This window comes from Dipodomys merriami, unplaced genomic scaffold (genome assembly GCF_024711535.1).
Source record: "Dipodomys merriami isolate MVZ:Mamm:240054 unplaced genomic scaffold, mDipMer1.0.p SCAF_4, whole genome shotgun sequence".
In the NCBI taxonomy this organism is placed as follows: Eukaryota; Metazoa; Chordata; class Mammalia; order Rodentia; family Heteromyidae; genus Dipodomys; species Dipodomys merriami.
The window spans coordinates 43478744-43501284 of NW_027205603.1; the positions used below are offsets into that span (position 1 = coordinate 43478744).

General features: G+C 37.9%; 1 protein-coding gene across 16 annotated transcripts in view; it reads right to left on the minus strand.

Annotated features, from left to right (window-relative positions):
- Positions 1-22541, minus strand: part of Eya1 (EYA transcriptional coactivator and phosphatase 1) — a 310160-nt gene that overhangs the window by 20803 nt on the left and 266816 nt on the right. For all 16 annotated transcript variants that reach the window (XM_069990921.1, XM_069990918.1, XM_069990920.1 and 13 more), the window contains one exon: positions 15946-16035. In XM_069990921.1, coding sequence (XP_069847022.1) covers positions 15946-16035 — 90 coding nt within the window. The remainder of the gene's footprint in view (positions 1-15945; positions 16036-22541) is intronic.

The following is a 22541-nucleotide window of genomic DNA, read 5'->3' on the forward strand; positions in this document are numbered from 1 at the left end:
TATATAAATAGTAGCTCTAGGAGTATGATGACAAACTGTTGTCTGAAAGTGTATGCATGTATGTATGTATGTATGTATGTATGTATGTATGTATGTATGTATGTATGTATGTACGTATGTATGTATTTGCTAGATGATCAGCGGTACTTCAAATTGAAAAAGGCAGGGGGCAGGGTTCCCTGTGGATCTATGTATAGTGTCCTTATTCTATAGAAAACTGAAATTGAACAGACAGACTTAAAGGTGACCAGTGTTGGAGTGATAAGACTTGAATGATTTTCCACTGTGCCTTTGCTAAGAACTGACTCCCAAGATCTTTTGATAATTTCTTTGGAAACATAAGGTAAAATAAGCAGCATGTAGGGCCTGCTTGTCTTGTATCTAAGATTCAAAAATTTAGAAGAGGGAAAAGGGTGAACCAGGAAACAAATCCACGGATGGGAAAGAGCTAAATAACCCTGCTTTGAATTAACTGACAATTAGATTCGGTATGTCAAGAATAGCCTCTGGTTAAGAAATTTTGTCCACAAGTTGGTCATTCTGCAGAAACCAAGATTTCACTTGTGTCTTTCTGTAACAAGGAGCCTGTGCAACGAGTTTCTGAGTATTTATACTTCTTGCTGTACAAGTATATTATCCCAATTGCTACCTAAAGGGATTCTCCAGCTCTCACGGCACTGTCAAGCAGGTGGGATAGAGCTTAAGGGTCACCTCAAAGACTCTGCCAGCATGAACTCTCTACCCTATCCCCCACAAAGCCAAGAGGAGAAGGAGGGTATGTGTCTGTCCAAGCTAGCACTCATTGGCAGACCTGTCATCTGTCTGAGGTATACTGGTGACCTTCAAATTCCCCTCTACTTTCCCACCATAATGCTAACTTGCAGGAGAAAAAGGGACTTATTACCTGCAGCTAAACAACAGCCATGAAGAACAAAGGGAGTTTCAAAATTTGCCTTGTTCTGTTTGAGAATTTGGGGGAAAAGCAAGCCACGGAATCAAAACAGACCTGGACAAACATATCTGCAAATTCCTAATGCAGCCGATGCACTCAGCATACCACTGGCACCAACACATATTTAAAATCAATATTTTAACATCCGTATCTGTTTTGACAGGGTAAGATGATACAACCATATAAGGAACGGGATAAGAAAACAGACCTTCAAATCTCAGAAACTGAAAAAAGGAACTTCAACATCTAGTTTTGAGTCAATAAGACGAAACATGTGGAGACACACACTACTTTCTTGTTTCCTACAAAAAAAAGTGTTTGTAATATATTAATAGTACAGTATCACGTAGAGATTGTCTTAAGTTAGAGAGAAATTTTGCATTAGAAACTCGAGATTTGAATTGCAGAATTTTACAAACAGACTAACCACTTCATTTTGAACCTGTTTATATAAAACTTCATAAAATATTTAGACATAAATGTCTTTATATTGAAAGTGCCTACAGATGGCATGTTGAAGCAAAAGATACAGTGTTTAAGCTGTATACAGATACATGGATATATTGGGGTAAGTTAGTAAGAGAGTTAAGCAAATGTTTCCAGGAATTGAAAATTGATTGCTAGTTACTAAAGAAACAATGGAAATGTTTTTGTCAAAATTTTAATATTTTAAAAATGATATCAATTCCTGTTAAAACGTGTTACTTTATAAAAAAAAAAAGGATGTTATTATACTACTGCTTGAGCCTGAGCCTTTCAGAATCCTAAAGGAGTCACATGAAGATAATGCCTTTTTAACAGGCACAGTGTTAATAAATACGATGTGGTGGTTTCCACTCTGCTTAGAGCAAAACCTTTCTTGCCATGAATACTTGCTTTACTGAATGATTATATTAAATATTTTTTGTCTTTATTCACACTCTCAACCTTGGGCTGAACAGTCTCACTTAAAGAAAACCAGAAAGAATTGAAAATAAATACTCCAAATAAAGTAGGCTTATTTAAACTTCTTTAGTACCTCTGTCTCTTCTAATGGTAGTGGGTTAATTTGATTAATAGTTATGGTATAGGTTACACTTAATGATAGAAATATTTAGAATTGACTTTTGAATGAATAATACCTAATATCATGATCTGCAGTGATTACATTTATTTGGTGGCTGGGGAGAATGCTTGAGAAATAAACTTGGGCCAAGAACCTCACACACCCTACTGAGCCATACCTCTAACCCTCACCTTTTATTGTTTATTATCCATATGAGAGGAGAGGGCATGCTGGTGCATACTTGGCTCCCACCACTGATATTTTTGTACCACAGCTTCATTTATGATTCAGTCATAAGGAAACAGTATTTAACAGTATTATTCCCTAGGTAGGAACTAGGGAGACTGCAAATCTTTAGATACAGTATAGGGCAATGCTAGAGATTGATGATATGTAATATTAAATTATAGAATTTTATCGTTAAAGTGCTGTATGCATTTTAAATTATATCATGTAACTCAAGTATGATGATAAAAGGCAAAAGATTAAATTTGTGTATGAATTAATTACTCAGAATATTAACAAAAGAACTCAGCACATGTCTAATATAAATAAATATTAGTCTTTCTCATGTAGACTCACAGCTACTCTTGAAAATAAGCCTTTGATTTACTGCTGAACTGATTTCTCAGTTTTCAATGGGCTTGCTCATCAGTTCAACAAACATAATTGCTCACTGGCAACCATCGGCATTCTTTGTAACTCTTGTTTCTTTTCTTTTAGATCTATTATTCCTGCTGAGAGTATCTACTAAAGAAGAATCTTTCAGAGTGACACCAGCTCTGGGCTTGCTGTGAACAATCACTTTCTCATAAAAATCATTCTTTTCATTGAAAACTTGTTGCCAGAGCATGGAAAAGTTTCCAAACTGAGAAACCATTTATCTATTTCTTTTAATCTTTGTTTCCATTTGAGAAAAACAAATCACAGACCAATTTGCCTATGAAGTTTAGGTAGAAATTTTGATTTAGGCATAAATAATTCCTATTTTGTTTAGATGTTTAAAATGAACTATAAGCTGAAATATAAATAGGTCATATCTTACTATTTTTCTTTTCTGTACCAGTCCCTAGGTATTATACCTGAGTTTTGCTAAAGGCTAGTACTCTATCACTTGAACAACAGCTTTGTTTGTGTATTTTTGGTGTTTAATTGGACATAAGTGTTTCGTGGACTTCCTTGCATAGGCTGGGTTTGAACCATGATCATCACAGCTCAGCCTCCTGAGTAGCTAGGATTACAGGTGTGAGCCATTGATACCTGGCTAATAGGTCATATCTTAAGAAAATGTTTCTGTGGTTTTTTTTTTCCCTAGAGCAAGTTTTCAGTGTTTTTAGTTTGGTCTATTGGTTTATCATTCATTCAGGTGTGAAAATTCATTTTTGTGATCATTTAATGTTTGTTTGTTTATGTGGCATTGGGGTTTGAATTTAGGACCTTGGTGCTGTCCCTTATTTTATTTCCTCAATTCTTCTGCTTCTGGCTTTCTTTCTTTTTTTCTTTCCTTCTTTCTTTCCTTTCTTTCTCTCTTTCTTTCTCTTCTTTTCTTTCTTTCCTTTTTCTTTCTTTCTTCCTTCCTTCCTTCCTTCCTTTCTCTTTCTCCTCCTCCCTCTCCTCTCTCTTCTCTCCTCCCTCTCCTCTCTCTTCTCTCTTCTCTCTGTCTCTGTCTGTCTGTCTGTCTGTCTCTGTCTCTGTCTCTGTCTCTCTCATGGACTTTCCCTGCCGGGACTTGCTTTGAACCATGGTCTCAGATCTCAGCTGCTGAAGTAGCTAGGATTACTGGCATGAGCCACGGCACAGAGCTGGTTTCAGTTCTTGAGACCGTGTCTTGCTGTGTAGCCTAGACTGGTCTAGAACTTGTCACTCCCTGCCTTGGCCTCCTGGGAGCTGAGATTTCAAGGCATGTACAAACATGTCAAGCTACAGATTGATTGATCTATCTTTAATCCCAAACCATTTGTCAATAAAACTTTAAAAGAAATATTGTCATAAAATCAACCTTTATAATTTTTAATATTTTCATATAACGGGCCTCCTTTTTTGTACGTGGAGAGGTAGGTGGGGTAGAATTTAGTATATGAACATTTAAAAGGCCCAATTTGTCTATTAGTTAACTTATATGGTGAGATAATAGTATAACAGTCAGAATTATTTAATATTGTATAAAAGAATGTATAAGTCCAAACAAATCAGGTCCAATCATATCCTTAGTTAATAAACTTTTTCTAAAGCCAATTTTGTCTGACATCTAATCATTACTGACTCCAGAAAGAAAAATATGCAGAACCGGACATAGGCACTTGAAAGAAATAGGAAGAAAAAAAAAAGAAAAGAGAAAAGAAAAAGAAAAGTTTCCTCAGCAACAGCAGGAAAGGTTCTATCATCACCTCCTCTCCGTGTCAGCTCTAGGGAAGGGGAGGCCCGAGCAGGGACAGCTCTCACTCACAGTGTCCTTTCTCTTCCGTGTGTGTGTGTGTGTGTGTGTGTGTGTGTGTGTGTGTGTGTGTGTGTGTGTGTGTGTGTGTGTGTGTGTGTGTGTGTGTGTGTGTGTGTGTGTGTGTGTGTGTGTGTGTAGGGGGAGGCGGGGCATGAAATCACCCCTGCAACCATCTGTCTGAACTTTCTCTTAAGACTTCAGGTAAAGGTAAATTATTTAAGCTACTTTACATTGGGGTGGAACTCCAACTAGATCATTTACCTCCAGCATAAGGAGCCCTGATGTTTCCAACTTACTAGAGTGAATACAGACTACAGAACTGGCTGCCAGAAGGAAAACTAAGGAAAAATTCTGTCCATACTCATCCCCACTTTATAAAACCCCCTCTTCTCAATTAAACAGCTAGTATTTTCACCATAAAAAAGAAACAGAACTCAAATTATATGTCATGGAGAAAAATGAAATATTACCTGTATTATTAACATAGCATGAATATTACCTTATATATGATGTATGCTGTGTGTGTGGCACTATTGTTAAAAATGCATAGGACCCATGGTCTGAATTATTTTACTCATTCAGTCATGCATTTATCTAATTAGGAGTGAACAAACATATATATATATACTCTAGGCATTAATCACATATTAAGTGTATATCCTGCTAAGGCTTTGAAAACATGTCATGGGGATGGGGGGTGGAAACGGGTACTAGTGACTGTCAGTGTGGTTTTCTCCCAGGGAAGATACTACAAGACTTACAAAGCCCTTCTTTCAACCAATCCTGTATAATGCATTCAGATCCATCTTTCAAAAAGCAGATTTTCAATCTGCCAAGGAATACAATGTCCAACACAGGGAGTAATCTTCCTGGGACACAGGAACTAATGCATTTCAAATGCAAGCAAAAAAAAAAATCCGATAAAACCAGATACCTATATGCTGGCCACTCCCCCCTCAATGTTGCATAATAAATTCCATTGTCTGTCAAATGATTGTTCATTCTACCCTTATATTGCTATATAATAACATTCAGTGTATGTTTCATATTTCTTTTAGTCAAGCAATGACGAGGGACAGTTTCCATGAGTCTCTTGGAAAATGTTAAGTCAACTTGGACTGCTAGTTTTAGTAGGCAGCAATAGTGTCAGTTCTCAAAAGTCTATGTCAAGGATTGGAAGTAATGCTAGATATATGGGTGAGTTACTATTGCAGTGAAAATACATAGTCAGATTTATGAGGTTCCCTTATCTTCTTAGGCTATCTTTCATGTGTTTTGCTTAACTGATATTTTTAATCACTTGGTTCTCTTGGCCTTGTTTAATGTATATGTGTTTTGCCTTCTCTGAAGTCTATTGCATCTAGCTTAGGTGGCTCCTACTAGTTTATCAGTGGTAGTTTCACTTTTACTCACATATTTTTGGGCATGCTTCTAGACCCCAGAGCTATTTTACTTATTTGCATATCCCATTCCAAACTGCACCAGGTTGTAGCATCTCAAGAGACTGTTTTTACAGAATTCATTCAACTTGTTACTTCAACTTAAAGCTTTTAACCTTTCCCTTGGATTTTGGAAAAAATTCTTCTGATCAACTAGTGCAAAGCCATTTATGAGGTCAACTGGCTAAGATTATTTGAATAGCTTTATGATTTCAAATATGAGCCATTCACTCTGGCCACCTAAAATCTATAATTTTCTATACAGCTTTCAAGTAAAATTTCAATTACTACATTAGAAAGGAAAAGGATATTCTTTATTTAAAATACCCTCCACATGTTTTGCCATATATGATTAACACTATCAACAATGCATTTCTTAATATTTGTTATGTACTTTTCATGTTTTGCTTAATAGAAACATCTGATCTTCAAGTCCAGTAGGATTGCATGAATGCTTGTTTAAAACCATAGTTCTCAACAACTATAAAGGGTGCTCTCTTAGTCAAGTTCCCTTTAGCTTTGTGGCAAAACAGTAAATAACAGAAGGTAATTCTTAGTCTATTATCTCCAAAAGGGCAAGAGATCTCACAAGATAACACTGCTCAAAAGCAACATCCTCTCCCACTCCTCAGCTTGCCACCTGTCTTAGAAACAAGTAGCACACAAGCAGAGGCAAGGCAAATCCAGGATTTACTCAGTGTTTCCTGAGGAGTGAGGTTGTAATACTGAATGGAGTCTGGATAGAGGCTCCATTGTAACCATTCTGAAATGGGAGAAAGCTCCAGGGATTGTAACTTAAACACATTTGGGGGAAGTTGGAGTTTTATGCCTCCCTTGCACTATTCAATTGGGGTGAGGGGGGGAGAGGGGGGGAGAGGAAGGGAGGGAAGGAGATAGAAAAGGAAGGATAGTGTGAGAGAGAGGGAAGGAGAAAGGGATAAAGAAGGAGCGAGAGAGAAAAAGGGAGGGAGGGAGGGAGGGAGAAAGGAGAGAAGGAGGGAGGTTAAGATGTAAAAGAAAAAGGAAAGGAAAACCAAACTTCCTATGAAGGAATTGGAATATACTCTAGCTTTACAAAGTAGTGGTTCTATCCAAGTAGATGGGGTGGAAAGCACCGTCCAAAATCAAAAGTCTCAACTAAAAACCCACCAATGGGCCAATCCCATGGGAATTATAAATAAACAGATAGCAATCCAGCCCAGTACTAAAAAAAAAAAAGGCTTTCCTATTCAATAAGAACAGATGGAGGGCTTTCTACTGACTGTGGTGCTGCCATGTGGTGGGAACTGAGGCAGGATTCCACTGTGCTCTAAGTGCTCACCACCCGTTACCCTCTGTGAAGCTTGCCAGAGCTGGCAGTGTGCAGGTCATCACACGCTTGCAGGAAGTGGAGACTGGAGACAGGTCTCTTTCCACCTTTGAAGTGTTCTCTCTTCCTTCAGACCATCCTGCTTCCCAACAGCTTCATCCCACAGAAAGACATCATGGCTAACTAGGCAGAGCTTTTCATAGGTAAAAAATTACCACTCTTCTACCTAAAAATCATTTGATTTTCTGAACCAGAAATGTCATGTACAGATTTAGAGTTTCTGTTGTGTTTCTAAACTAGAATTTCAAAATAACTTTTCCTGAGATAACTCCCACATCTACCCTTTCAATTCTAGTTATTTGTTCTTCCTGGGACCTTTGTGCTAGTTTCATGGGTGATGGCTTCCTGTTCCTTGCTCTGAGCTTCTGACCTGTGTCTCCAACCTGTTTGCTGGACTCCACTTCTGTCCAACATGCAGCAAGTTCAGCCTCTCAACTCTGATCAGTGTGTTCCTTTTTTTGCTGATCTTGAGGCTTGAACTTAGGGCTTGGGGGCTGTCCCTGATCCTCTTTGTGCTCAAGACTAGCGCTCTACACTTGAGCCACAGCATCATTTTGGCTTTTTTGAGTAGTTTATGATAAGTCTCATGATGACTTTTCTGCCTGGGCTGGCTTCACTCCACAATCCTCAGATCTCAGCCTCCTGAGTAGCTCGGATTACAGGTGTGAGTTACTGCACCCAGCTCAGTGTGTTCTTTTTATGGCCATCTCATCTCCTGGGTTTCTGTCTTTCATCTTGCTACTCAAGCAAGAAACAGATCCCTCAAATCCTATGCAGACTACTTTCTTACCAGCTTTCCTAGTGCCACCGTTATCCCCCTATCAAACTCTGTGACTTACTGACTTTTCTCTTCACCTTCATGGTAATGCTAGAAAGTCTGTAATGATGATCCTTGATTTAAGATAAAATCCAGCTAATGCCATTTTCCTAGCAGTGGCCATGTCTTAACTCCCATGAGCTGTGTGCTCTGTGTTTTAAACCTACTCAAACTCTGTTTGAGAACACCATGCTCTTTTAGGTCAAAAGTCACTCCAGAGAGATTTCTTCCCCACACTTCCCACCTCTCTCCCAATTAATCAGTAAGTAAACTCTGCTAACTTCCACATGTATTTCCAGCCTTATGGACATCACTCTGTCATACTGTCCCTTTACTCGCCTCTCACTTCACCCCTTTTGGTGATAAATTCCATCTCCTCTCCTCCACTCCTGCTAGTGTTCAGAGTGGAGCAGGCATCAGCCAGTTTACAGTAAAGTAGTTCTTTTGTCTTAAATGCAGGATCTGCCAATTCAACAACAGACCTCTGTCTCTCTGCTATCTGCCTGCCTGTCTTTTGGTCTACTGTCCTATCTCCCAACAATTCCAAAACAGGTCTGAGGTTACTTGAACAGCTATGTTTTCTGGGTTCGAGAAACACAGCAAGAAGCAAATGTTTTGCAGAACATGGTAGAAGAGAGTGCTGCTCAGTTACTGTCAACCCACTCTACTACACCACTGTGGGACAGTACTCCTGAGCTACACGTTCCTCTTACCCAAGGAGAATAGAAATGTTTTGTGTAAAATAAAACCTCACTTTACCATTATATAACCAAGTGGATTTGGGCCAAAACCCACTTCACTGCAGTTTCTCCATAGTAGACTGGATTCCAGCATTGGGGAGAATCAAAGGCAATGCTACCAAGACTGAGCCAGTCTATGCAATGGGTCTGCTGCCCAAGGCTACATGCTGAGGGTGGATGCTCTGCTTGGCCAAGTGACTTCACACAGCACACAATTCTGCTTTTCTTTGAAATGCTACCTGCTTGTTCCATGAACCATCTACTAAGACATGAGGCTGAATGGCTACAGAGAAAGGAAAACTTAACATGACAACTAAAGAAATGTGTCTTCTGTCATAAAGCCAGTGCTGTCATCAGGGTGATGGTGATGAGGTACAGTAGCTATTTAAGTGCCAACAGTACATGAGCCTGGAGGCAGAAGGAAGATTTGTGCATGAGGCCAGAACAAGGGAAGTCTGGTAACTTGCCTGGGCCCAGCAGCGTTCTTTCTGATGTTTGTGATATGAATTCTATTAGTTTGTAATGAGAGTTTTGGTAGCAAATCACCTGCTGTCTCAATCCCTTCATTCCCTAGTCTTCCCTTAGTCACTTTCATTTCTTCCTCAGCCTTACAGGGATTGGCCCAGTGTTCTTCGTACAGAAAGTGGTCAAAAAACAAGAGCAGCTTTGATCTCCCCCATGTTTCCCATGTGCTCTTTGTACTTTACAGGTCTTAATTACACCAGCCTCAGAAAGATCCTATAAAATATTCCATTGTCCACCATTACAAATGGGAAGTTGAGACACAGAAATGACTTATTCATAAATTAGCTCATGAATTCGACCTCTGGCATATTCAGGACCGCAAGACAACAAGCCACATAAATATAGAGATTTGAATTAAGCTTGAGTAATCATGCTTAGAGTCAATATTTTTGTAATTATAACAAATACCAAACTGGGCATAGTAATGCATGCCCATACTTCTAGCTACTTGGGAGAGGAAGAGGAGATCTGGGTGTAGAATACAAGAGGATCATGGTTTGAGGCCAACCTGGACATATAAAACAAGATTCTCTCTCAAGAAACAAACCAGGTCTGGTAGCTCACCTTTGTTATCCCAGCTTGTGGGAAGTATAAGTAGATGGATCATCATCTAAGGCCAGTCCTGGCGAAAATCAAAAAACAAAAGCAAAATCCTAAAGCCAAAAAGGCATATGGGTCATGTACTAGAGCACCTGCCTACCAAATACCAGAGTCTTAAGTTTGTCCAATCTCATGCCCTCATGAATATAATCAATGCTTACCTGAAGCATAAGGAAATATCCAGTGAATCCTACTAATATATAAAACTAATATGTCATTAATAAAAGAAAAACTAATACAGAAGATTAACATATAAATAAAACATCCTATTATCAGGACAGAAACCTATTTTTATGCTTGAAATTACTTAATTTTTACAATATTTTTAAATTTAGAAGACAGTATTTATCTTTTTGATGTATACCTTTTTTCTCTGACTCCAAACTAAAACCATACTATATATCATTTTGCATCATAATTCTTCCACAGAAATTATGTTTCAATGTTAATACAGTTTCAAAGTTAATACAATGAAAATATAGTTTCAAAAGGATAATATTAAAGTCTAGCATCTCAGACCATGGTGTTTTGAATTTTTTGTGACTTTATTTATGTTTGCCAACCCTGGGGCTTGAGCTTAGGGCACGGTCCCTGTCCCTGAGCTTCTAATGCTCAAGATTAGCACTCTGCTACTTGAGCCAAAGCTACACTTCTGGCTTTTTTAGTAGTTAATTGGAGATAAGAGTCCCATGGACTTTCCTGCCCAGACTGGCTTTGAACTGTGATCCTCAAATCTTAGCCTCCTGAGTAGCTAGGATTGATTTACATGCATGAGCCACTGGCTCCAGCTCTTCATTTATTTTTAAAAGTTCACTTTTACAAGTTGCAAAAGTTGTGCTAAGCTTCAGATATTACTCTTAACACAAATAGTGGTGCTCAAGGTAGATTTGAAAAAGAAATTGGAAAAAATAGTTAAAGAAATACTATGTAAGCCAATGTAACAAGTGCTGTGTCAGGAGCTCAGGATCCAAATAGATAGGTCATGATTCCTGGCCTCAGTGGGTGTCCTCATGGAGGACAGAGCATCTCTTGTTTGGTACAGTGAAAGTAGCTTCCTCTCACCACTATCACAAACCACCTCCCTCCTCCACTGCACCTGCAGATTCTCTGCTCTCCTGCCACTTAGCCTCTGACTCTCTTACTTGTCTTTTTGGCTACATTACCCTTTCCTTTCTTTGGAATCCTTTTCACTGCAACAAAACATGCTGTCTGTCTTTTGCTAAAACACTAACCAACCTTCCCTTGTTACAGTCCCCTGCGTGTCCCTATCTCAGTATGTCAGGACATACTGTGGAACCCCTCACTCCTCTCTGCCTCCTTCATCCTCTCCTCTAGTCTTTCAATTAAGCTCATGTCTGCTTCTTAGACTCCTCAGCAGCCAGTATCCTAAAAAGTTCATAGCCTCTTTGTCTGCTCTTAGGTGCTGGCTGTGCATGACCCTTTACTTCTGAAACACTATTCATTAGGTTCTTTGGATACCACATATTTTTCCACCTACTTCATTGGCTACTTCTTACAATGTTCTCTTGAGAGCTCCTATTTCTAATAGGCAGAGTGCCGAATGCTCACTCTTTGACCCTTTTCTCCATTTACCCTTCCCCCTGTGTGAGGCCATCGAGTCCTCTGGCTTTTCTAACTTCTTCAAATTTTCCTCTCCTATCACTTGAAAATCTACCGATATATTCATCTGTTTCTATGCCATCTCTTGACTTGGGTGCTGAGAAGGTTTTTATACTTCTTATCTTCAGTATAGAAAACAACATCCAATATTCCACCCTTACCCCAAACCTACTATTCTTGCTCATCTCAGAAATGTGACTGCTCTTCCAGCACTCGGGTCAACACCTACCAGCCACTCTTGGTTTTGTTACCTTCCCCTCTTAGCAAACTCTGCCAGCGCTTCTTTCACTATGCCTTGTAAGTCCCGCTCCTTTGTATCACCTCGAGACTATTTCAGCCTCAGTCTCAAAGACATGGCTCTTTGGGCAGGCTGCAGTCATTTCCTTGGTCTCATTCCTTCCTTTCTTATCCTCATTCCTCATTTGGTAGTCAGACCAGTAAGCTAAAAGTATGAACACTAGTCTATTATGACCATGTTTAAAATTTCTTAGTGTCTTCCCAATGCAATTAGAAAAAGAAAATTTCTTCACCAGGGTGTATTATACCCTTCATAATTGGGAGCCTGCCACTCTTCCCAGATTCACTCTGTCCTGGGTCTCACTTTTTTTTTTAATTTAATTTAATTTTATTTGTGAACATACTGTACAGAGGAGTTACAATTACATGGGTAGGATAATGCGTACATTTCTTACCAAGCATTGCAGCCTCCTCCTTCGTTTACCCTTCACATCCCTTCCCAGCCTCCCCCCTCCCCCCAATCCCAATCCTTCTCCTTCCCCCCCTTCTCCCTCCCCCCGCACCGACGTTGTCACTTTTTTTTTTAATGATTGAAAGTCATTCCCACCAAAGGGCCTTTGCATGTGTTGTGCCTCTTTCTGAGGGCTCTGCCATTCTACCATCAAAACATCATCTTCTGATTTGTTCCAATACAGGTAAATATGCTCCGGGGTGATCATGAGCTATCTGACAGCCTCACACACCTGTGTTCACAGACACAAGAGAGAGCACTCTGTCCCACCAGAGACCCAGTTCTTCCCACTCTGAAAGGCCATGTCATCAAGCACACGGAGTGGAATGACAACCATAACACCAGGGAAATCCTGTGACTGAACACCAGTCAGAAAGAGAAAATTCAGACCTGAGCTTGCTTTTTGTTTAGACTTTTATCTATATTTACAAAATATTTTCTTTTAATTGTGGAAACATCCAGCAGAACAAGTGAGCAGTAGCCGGTTACAGTGAAACCTCATCACTGCTGGCCTGTCCCCACTGAGGGCAGCCAGCCTGTCATACACAGCTAACAGAAAGAACTCTTTCTCCAGCCAGTCAGGAAGAGGCACAGGACTAGAGATGCTGAAAACCCCTTCCAGTGCCATACTGACATTCCACATAAGCATCATGGAATTGTATGTGGGATCCTTTTCTGTAAAGTTACATGCAGGACATTTGTGTCAAACTAAGAATTTGGAAAGCCTGAGGTGCACTGAATCCATGCCAAACATTGTCTCTGGAAGAAGGAAATATATATTATGACACTTCTGTCTTCCTATCACTCATGCTCTCTAGCATGCGCAACATTTGTAATGACACAAAACCCAAAATGTCTCCATGTAACTTGCTCTCCTAAAATGTCAACAACATCAATGTTGTCACTTTTTTTAATGACTGAAACTCATTCCCACCAAAGGGTGGGAATTTTCTTTTAATTAGAAAAGTCATGAAGATAATAAACAAGGATTTTGTTTTTCAAACTCAGTACTCTTCCACTGAGCTAAATCCCCAACTCCCAAAAAGCAAGGCTTTTAAAGGTAAAAAGAGTTAATATATTTAGTTCTTAGAGTTTGTATATTTCTAAATTCCATTAAAATTGTATTTAAAAATGCCAGGGCATGCCCTAATAACCATTATAAACATGTACTTTGATGAGACAAAAGTATTACTGGAAACCTGTTACTCAGAGAGCATCTTATTCATTGAGATAAACTAAGCAAACTACACAAAGGGATGGTCTAGCAAATATTTTAACATTTTACAAAAAGATAAGGCCAAACATCAACAGTCAAAACTCAGAAATCACACTCTTAGTCAAGAGATTGTTAAATTCCTTCAAATTCCTTATAGTATAGACCTTTAAAAGCTAAAAGCATACAACAAATATATTAAAATGTTCTTATTCCCTGTGTGAAATCAGGCTTTACCTATCATTTTTGCTTAATAGGATAATTTTGTTTTCTTAGGCATTTTATGCCAATAAGCTTGCTTTTGCCAGGAAATACATTTTTTTTTTAATTTTGAAAGAAACATATTTGCAATGACTAGTCCAAAGTTCATTAAATCACACAAATACAAAATGGAAGCTTGGACTAAGTGTAAAAGGTAATTTTTTTTAAATGTTAATGTTAATCTAGAACAAATTAATGATTTCCAGAGAGTAAATCTTTCATTGATTCATTTGTTATACCTTATTCTCAAGTAAATGAATTTGAAATAATTAATTTGAATATGTATATTATTGTTTTAAACACTTGGTGTAATTATACCTTCATTTTATTTTCAATTTCATTTCTAAGAAGAAAAGGACCTTGTGACAAGAATAGAATTTGGTATTCCAATAAATGTATAGACCTCCACTTACTCTCTTTCTTACTTTGGGATATAGATAAATAGATAGATAGATAGATGCATATGCATCTATCTGCGAGCTACATTTTTAAGCTTGAAATTTTTAACATATATTTTGTAGATTTGTTTGGTTAATATTTCAGTCTCTGTACTTCAATGTGAATAATGTCAATTAAATAAAAGTGTGCATTAAAACAAAACAGACTGTGGAAGATTTTTGGTTTATATTATACCAAGTTACTACTTTTATAACTTCTCTTTCTTCACATACTTTTGGCACCATATAGGGAACTAGTGGCATTTTTAAATTGGCAGTTTAAAAATAATAGCAAATTACTTGATGGGTGTTATTAACACCTACTAAGACTTATAAGAGTAACAGCGTTGTACTTAGCACAAAATAGTACTAAGTATCTTTGGAAATAAATGGAAACTTAGCAAAAGCATTTTAACGCACTTGCAAAATATGATTTTTTTTTTTGGTGCTGCTCTCTCATGAAAAGAAACACAACCAGAAATCAGAAACAGCTTTGGAAAACAAGTGTGATTATTAAGCTTTTATAGAGGCCATTTTGAACTTGTCACTCACTTAGAATATTTGTGCCTTAAAAAAATAACCATGCCTTACATGTTATTTCCTGGAGGGAAGCAAACATTTAAAAATGCAAAAAAATGCATTTTACTTTTAAGTGTAAAAATAAATATTTCGCTAAAGAGTGGGAAAAATAAAACACATTTGTATAATTTTATTGCACTGGAAACTGCCAATTCGTCTGTGAGTAGTTTCATTGGAGATGAAAAGAAATCAAAATGCAGCACAGATGTTGAACGAACCACATTTAAGTTCTGTCACACACTGGCCTTTTCCAAATGATTCTGGCTCATCTATTAAATAAGGTGCATTTTGCTTGATTTTGAAAAAAAAGGAAACATCAGGAAATATTTAAAGGCCAATTGCTGCCAATTAACTTTGATCAGTAAAAGTTCTATTTGAATCTTTCAGATTCTTCTCCTGTCTGAAATAACATACATTTATAAAATCCAGCAAAACAACAACTTGATGATTAATGCCTGTTGGCAGCCCTGCCACAAGCTTGCTTAACGGCAGGATTTAAATAAACAACTGTCTCTATTTAATAAAGAAAGAGGTGAAATGTACTTAGAGTCATGTTTTCTCATAATGCAAATATAAAAAGTGGGGTTCCTTACTGCTAAGATACCTGCTAACCAAGATCAGTGTTTGTCAGTGCCCAGGATACATTTAGCTAGCCATCTTAAGAAAAGTTCTCCAAATCACAGTAAACCAACTTCATCAGCAGTTAGACATAAAATATTGGTCAAACAGCAGAGGTCTTACTCAATCTTCCAATAACTGGACTAGACAGAGAAGCATTTGAGTCTGGCATGGATAGTAAATGCAAGTTGTTAACTGATGATGAGTCTTTAGGATATTTGCCTGGGCTGGCTTTGGGTTTTAGCCTTCAGATCTCAGCCTCCTGAGTAGCTAGAATTGAAGTTGTGAGTCACTGGCACCAGGTGATTATTATTCTCAATAGAAAATTTCAATCCTTACTAATTGTCCTAGAGGATACAGTTTTGAAACACAATAGCCGAAGTCAAGCTAAAGAGAACTGCCAGAACAGATCGCCATATAAACAGTAGTTACTGTTTTGTTATTTCAATTACATTCTTAAAATATAGTATTCCAGTGTGATTTCAAACCCATCACCTAGTTTCAGACATGCAACAAGAAGTATGTGTGGCATAATCAGAACTTACTTCTAAGTCATTGAAAAACAAATGTGTGTCTGCCAAATTGAAAATCATTTCTTCCATTCGCAGTCCAAGGGAAACAGAAGTGGGTGGATCCTAAAAGAAGAATTTTACAAGTCAAAACTTACATACCCTTCAGGCTCTATGAAAGACTCACATTAAAAGGGAAGCAGGGATGATAGGAAGCAAGAGACACTTAGGGACACCTGGGTTCTGGGGGCTTTGGAGGGCATGATTTATTCTGGATGCAAACTTCTGACTTCCTATATGATAAAGTGTCCCATATGTTGTTACTTTGCACAATAAATGCCTTGCTGCCTAAAATTTTGCAAAAAAATTAAGATCTAGGGTTAGACATATAATATACATGATATTCAGCCAAACACATCTCTTTCAGGAGCAAGAAGAACCAAGAAGTCATTATTTATATTACACTACACTCCATTAAGAGTATCTAAATCAGACTGTCACACAAAGACTATAGATTAATTTCTCGACACAAAGTAGTAATTTTACTTAAGGTGATAATTCTATCCTTATTTGTATTTTTTTCAGTTGGCCTGCCTATTTCAAGTCTACTCAAAGTAGGAAGAGGCAGCCATGATGTCTGGACATCATGTCCAGACATCCAACAGGTGATGACATATACATCAGTGCTGAGGTGTCCAAGGCTTCTACATCATGCTCCAAGCCTTAGGCCCTGGAAGTGAGCAGTCAGACTGTCCCACACAATCCATATGGTGGTGATGTCTGCTGCTAGCTACGGAAATGAACTTGGGGGATATGCAAATATTTGCAGGCTTTATGGAATTACTATATTTGTAATGGATGGAATCCATGAATCAGCACGGCTTCTGGTTGAAATCCTGCATATGAAGCGAAGATGAAAATTTCCAGAGAGAAAGTACACGAGGAATATAAATGAATTTTTGAAGCTTTTATTGGCATCCTAAAACCAGTCTCTCTCTGTCTCATACTCTCTCTTTCACACACACACATACACACACACACACACACACACACACACACACAGAAACAGAAAATTTTCAGTTTTTCCAAAGAACAAGAAACTGTTAAGTATATCATTTATTTCACTATCTTAACAAACTTTTGGAATAAATTCAGGATCTATTTGTATCATCACTTAACTAGAAAATTTATAACTACAAGAAAGTATGGTTATTGTCGGAGTTGAGTCTTAGATTCAAGACGATAAAACTCAAAGAAAAGATTTTTCCTATTCAGTCCTTGCCCAACATAAACTTACTACCCTTTATGTATTTCCCTCTGTACATATTATCTTCATTGCAAATTTCAGGTTTTAACTGTGTCTTGTGGCCTAGACTTCATGTACTTCATCTATCATGGACTTGGGTGTCAACATATCTTATCTCCCAGGCTTTGGGAGGCATCAAGAAATGATGGAGGAGGATCCATGGGAAGTGGCAGCAAGATTAGGTCCTACTGCTGTTCTCTCATAAAATTGAAAGAAAACAAAAAAGCTATCTCTCAGTTTGGCCCAATCACAGATGTCTGTATACCTAGGTGAGTATAGCAGCCTACAATGCAGGAGTAGAAGAGAAAATTGTGCACTTGCCACAAGCTAATCAACTGCAGATCATCAGCCCTGCTTTGATGGCACTGCCCACTCCACTAATACCATCTTCACCTCAGTGCCGCCCATACCACCACTAACCGCACCCACATCATCCCACCAGCAGTGTCCACCTTCTACCTTCCAGAACTCCTAGAGGAAGAAGGGAAGAAAAGATGGCAAATAGCATGTACTAGCTGAAGTTCTTGCCTGCCTACACTTCACTGGAAAGGAGACAGCTGACATGATACTGCTAAAAGCTAGAGGTGAGATTGGCAGAGGGGCAAAGCCAACACTCCAGAATTTATAAAAGACAGGGAGGCGAAAATGACTCAGTGGCTAATGGAATCTTCAAGAACTGTGTTGGAAGATACAAAGCTTTCCTGTGTGGTGACTCATGGCTTTTCCATTGTCCTTCTGTAGTACCAACTAACAGCTATGAAATTTCAGAGGTTAAAGAAAAATTTAAAGCAGTTTACAAAAAAAAATTTTTTTTTAATCCCCAACTCATTTTCTCTTGGTTTTAGAGGAAATGGCTCATTCACAAGGATCCTATCAGGAAGCAAGCTGGGGAAAGCAAATGCTCAAATACACCCTGGAGCAGAATTAACCAGTAGGGGAAGTTCAAACAGCTGTAGCTAAAAGGAAACACCTGACTAAGGTGTGTACTCCTTCTAGTTCAAGCCAATAAAAACACACTGACTTGTCTCATAACCATGTCAATCAACCTTTTTATGTGGCAAGGGTGGAGACTCACTACATTTATTAAATTGCCAATTGTGGAAATTTATGTGCCACAGTATTGTTACTTCTAAAAAGTATTATTTCTCCTTGATACGGCTACTTATTTATATGGCCATCAAAAGAATTACTCTCGTGTCTGTTAATATATAGCATACTTTAACTTTTCTTCATAAATTACAATAATGACCTGCTAGTCAGAATACTAATAAATTTTAAAGGCTTGTTGAGTCCTGTGGTAAAAATACAACACAGATGTTGGCCTTATTTACCTTTTATTTTTATTCTCCTTTGTTATTAGCAGTCACTTCCTGGTAGTTTTTATACCTTCCACTCCATGGCTTTGTTTGAAACATTTACTATAAACCAAAATAACAGTTTGGTAGTTAACTAGATCAGAATTTTAGAATAAGAAGGGCTTAGAGCAAGGCTGCTCAAACATCTCTTAACCAAATTCAATAGTGAACAAAAACCAATACAAACTTGTTATACTGTGATGCAGTATTCTTCCCCTTCCTTCACACCTACCACCTCCCCCCTCCACCCCACACACACACCTGAAATACATGTTTGGCGAACAAACTTATATTTTCACTTCTCAGCTCTGTACTAATCAATATACGATTTTTAAAGTACAGCTCTAGAAGATTCTGGAACCACCTCTTACACCATCCATTGATCTTGAGAGAATTTCTGATTCTAATACTCTTCAGATCTGTGCAAAGAAACTGAACTGGCAGGTGTAAAATACACCTCACCCTAACTTTTAGCTAAGAAAACTCAGCAGATGGGCAAAATAAGATAACCTGTGTGGATTGGTTTTCACAGCTCTAGCAACCAGAATTCTAAACATACTACATATTTTATTCTCCCACTATTTTACATACTATTTTTTAAATATCTTAAATTTTCAGACATAGCTGGCACAAGTCAAATGTAACAAAAGCTACTATTGAAGAGTTAATGAATCCTAGCCTGATGGTATACTCAAAAGAAAGAAATATTCTTAGACCAAAACTCAGACGTAAAAAAATGCCACATCTTTGGTTTAATATTACTTTTTTTAAAAATAAGTAGTGCTCTTGCAATACCAGATTCCAAGGCTGTAGTTATGAAATGATTTATTCTAAATTACCATTTTTTGGTTATATCACTTTGATGAAATTATTTATAACAACTCTGCTTCCTCTTTAAAATAACATCTCATTTTAAGTAAATTTCCTTGTTTCCTGTTTCCCTTCTTTTCTTGACATCTTGGTGCCATTTGCCACTACTGTCTGGTGTCTTCTAGATACTTTTTCTTCTCTAGTGTTTCCAGGACAACATCAATCATGTCTTGGTATCCTTCTAAGATCTGGTCACTTATCAACTATATCTCATTTCCAGGACTCTGGTCTCATCCATTGCCTGCTCTCTTCAGACCTTTATGACACAAAGACACTCATAGTCACAACCTCATCCCCTCTCTCAGATCTGAGGTCTTGAGTACAGGCACATATTATCAATCAGCTAGTTGTCCTTTCTCTGAGGTGTCCTTAAAGTATCTGAAACCCAATGTGTGGCAGGCTGAATTGATCACATTTCCATGAAAATCTTCTACCCATTCCACACCTTGGCATTTCCATCAACAAACAGCCTCTCCATATTTCCACAACTCTCATTTTTTTTATTTTTATAGCAGTTGATTTCTTTTGTGTCTTTTTTTTGGTTTTTGGCTGTAGTGTCTGTCCCCAGCTTTTGTGGGTCTCTTCACCAGCTTCCTTCATTGAATTGCATTTACAGGGTCTTACTAATACTCATTCTTCTACATCTTTTACAAAACATCCAAACACCTCAGCAAGTATGAAAGACTTGGACGATTTTTACTTATTCCCCACTGGCTGACTCGTTTGTGGTTTTTCAAACTAGTGTTTTTTTTCTTTTTCTTAACTAAGACATTCTTTCTTCAAAAGATAAGTAGGAGCCTAGACTCCTAGTTGTCTACATCTCAACCTCCTGAGTAGCTAGGCTTATATGTGTGAGTCACTAACACTTGGCGCCCACTCTTTTTTAAGGTTTGGAATTTTGATTTTTTGGTTATTGTTTTATTATACTTAATTGCATAATCTTAAACTAGTTCTCAGTTTTCTGTAACAATAATTGAAACTTTGTGTTTCTACTTTGTATAGAATGTTTTGTTTAGATTTTTATTTTTTATTTTTATTTTTGCTTGTCCTGGGGCTTGACCTAGGGGCCTGAACACTGTCCCTGAGTCTCTTTGTGCTCAAGGTTAGCATTCTACAACTTGAGCTACAGCACCATTTCTGCCTTTTTCAACGTAGTTTATTGGAGATAAAAGTCTCATGGACTTTTCAGCCTGAGTTGGCTTCAAGCTGTGACTCTCAGATCTCAGCCTCCTGAGTAGCTAAGATTAATTATGGGTATGAGCCACCAGTACCTGGCTGACATTTTTTTTATAGCATTTCAACAGCAGTTTTTTTTTTTTAACTCTAAAGCTATCTATGGTCCCTTAGTTCTTCCTCTGTATACTCTTTACATCTTTAATATCTAATACAATCCCTAACATAGGGCTTTTCCAAAGTATTGGGGGAATGAATGAATGAATGAAAAACAATAAATAGTATTGTAGTTTGCATATAGAATGCCCTTCAAAAGGTTCACCTGTGGAAGGCTTGAAGCTGAGGCGTTTATGGATATAATTATTAACAGGTGACTAGATTATAAGGCTTCTGACCCAATTGCTGGATTCATCCACTGAGTGATTTATAACTTGATTGGCATTATTGGGAGGTGATGGGAAAACTAAGAAGAGGAGCCAAGTTGGAGGAGGTAGGTTGTTGGGGGGTGGGGTGTATTTGAAGTATGTATGTAGTGTCTGGTCCCTTCCTGATTTTTTCCTCCAATTCCTGGACACTTCGGGGTGAGTAGCTGTGCTCCACCACTGTTTCTTACTGCCACAATGTATGGCCTTAACACAGGGCTGTAACTGTGAAGCTAGCAGACCATGGGCTGAAGCCTTTGAAACAGAGAACCAGAATAAAGCATCCCTTCATTAAGTTGGTTTCTCCCAGGCCTCTGTCACTGTGACAAAAAGCTAACTAATGCAAAGACTCCTCCAAAGAAAAAGCAATTTTTTGGTGTTGTTCCTAGGGCTTGAACTCAGGAACTCAGTGTTCTCCCTGTGCTTTGTTGCTGAAGGATAGCACTCTACCACTTGAGCCACAGCTCCACGTCTGGAGATGAGAGTCTTGGGGACTTTCCTGCCAGGGCTAGCTTTGAACTCTAATCCTCAGACCTCAGCCTCCTGAGTAGGTTGGTTGCACATGTGAGAGACTAGCACCTAACTCCAAAGAATTTTTATTAAAAAAAGATAATTAAGTGTTAACATCTTACTTCCCTAGTTTTCAGTTCTTAACATGCCAGACAAGCACTCTACTATTGAACTACACTCTTAGCTTAAAGTTTATCTTTAGTTGAGTCGAAGTATAAAACGAATTTGCAAGTTTTCTATCCTAGTAGGGAAAGGGATATTTGAATGCTAGGATCATTCTGTCTCTATGTTTGGTGTTAAACATGTTCCTTAGTAAATATTTTCTGACTAAAGGGCTCTTCAATCTTAGGAGGATTGCTTGGAATCCATACTTTTCTAGTTAATGATATATTAACGTAAAATCAATAGACAGTTATATATTTTTAAATTAAGTAGTGAGATGCATAACTATGGTTTGCAAAATATATTCTTATGAGATATGAAACTTAGTTCTCTAATAAAAGTTTAGTAGCATAGTAAATATATCTCAATATAGTATAGTAATAATAATATCTCAAAAAGAGAAATCAGTCAAATCTCTTAAATTTTCTTGTTTAATGAGGACATTACATATTCACTATAGGTCCCATGTCCAGGGAAACCTTCCAATTGAGACTCCCTTCTTAAGTTGTTCCTTATGAAAGCAAAACACAGCACACAACATCCAACACCCACCCAAGGAATGAAATTTAACCCTGTTCCTCAATTATGTTGATATGATCTTAAGTTACAAATGTCTGCTTAAAGTCATTAAAGTAAAGGGAAGGGACTTCTTGCAAGGCTACCCCTGGCTGTTTTAAGTACATCAAAGACAAATTATGTCTACTGAATGGAAAGTAACATGTATAAAAATTAAGTCAGGATGAAATCTACTGAGTGTCTGTAGACTTGGGTCTAAAACAATTGCTTTGCCTTCATCCTTTGTCAAGTGATCTTTAATTATCCCATTGCCCCAAG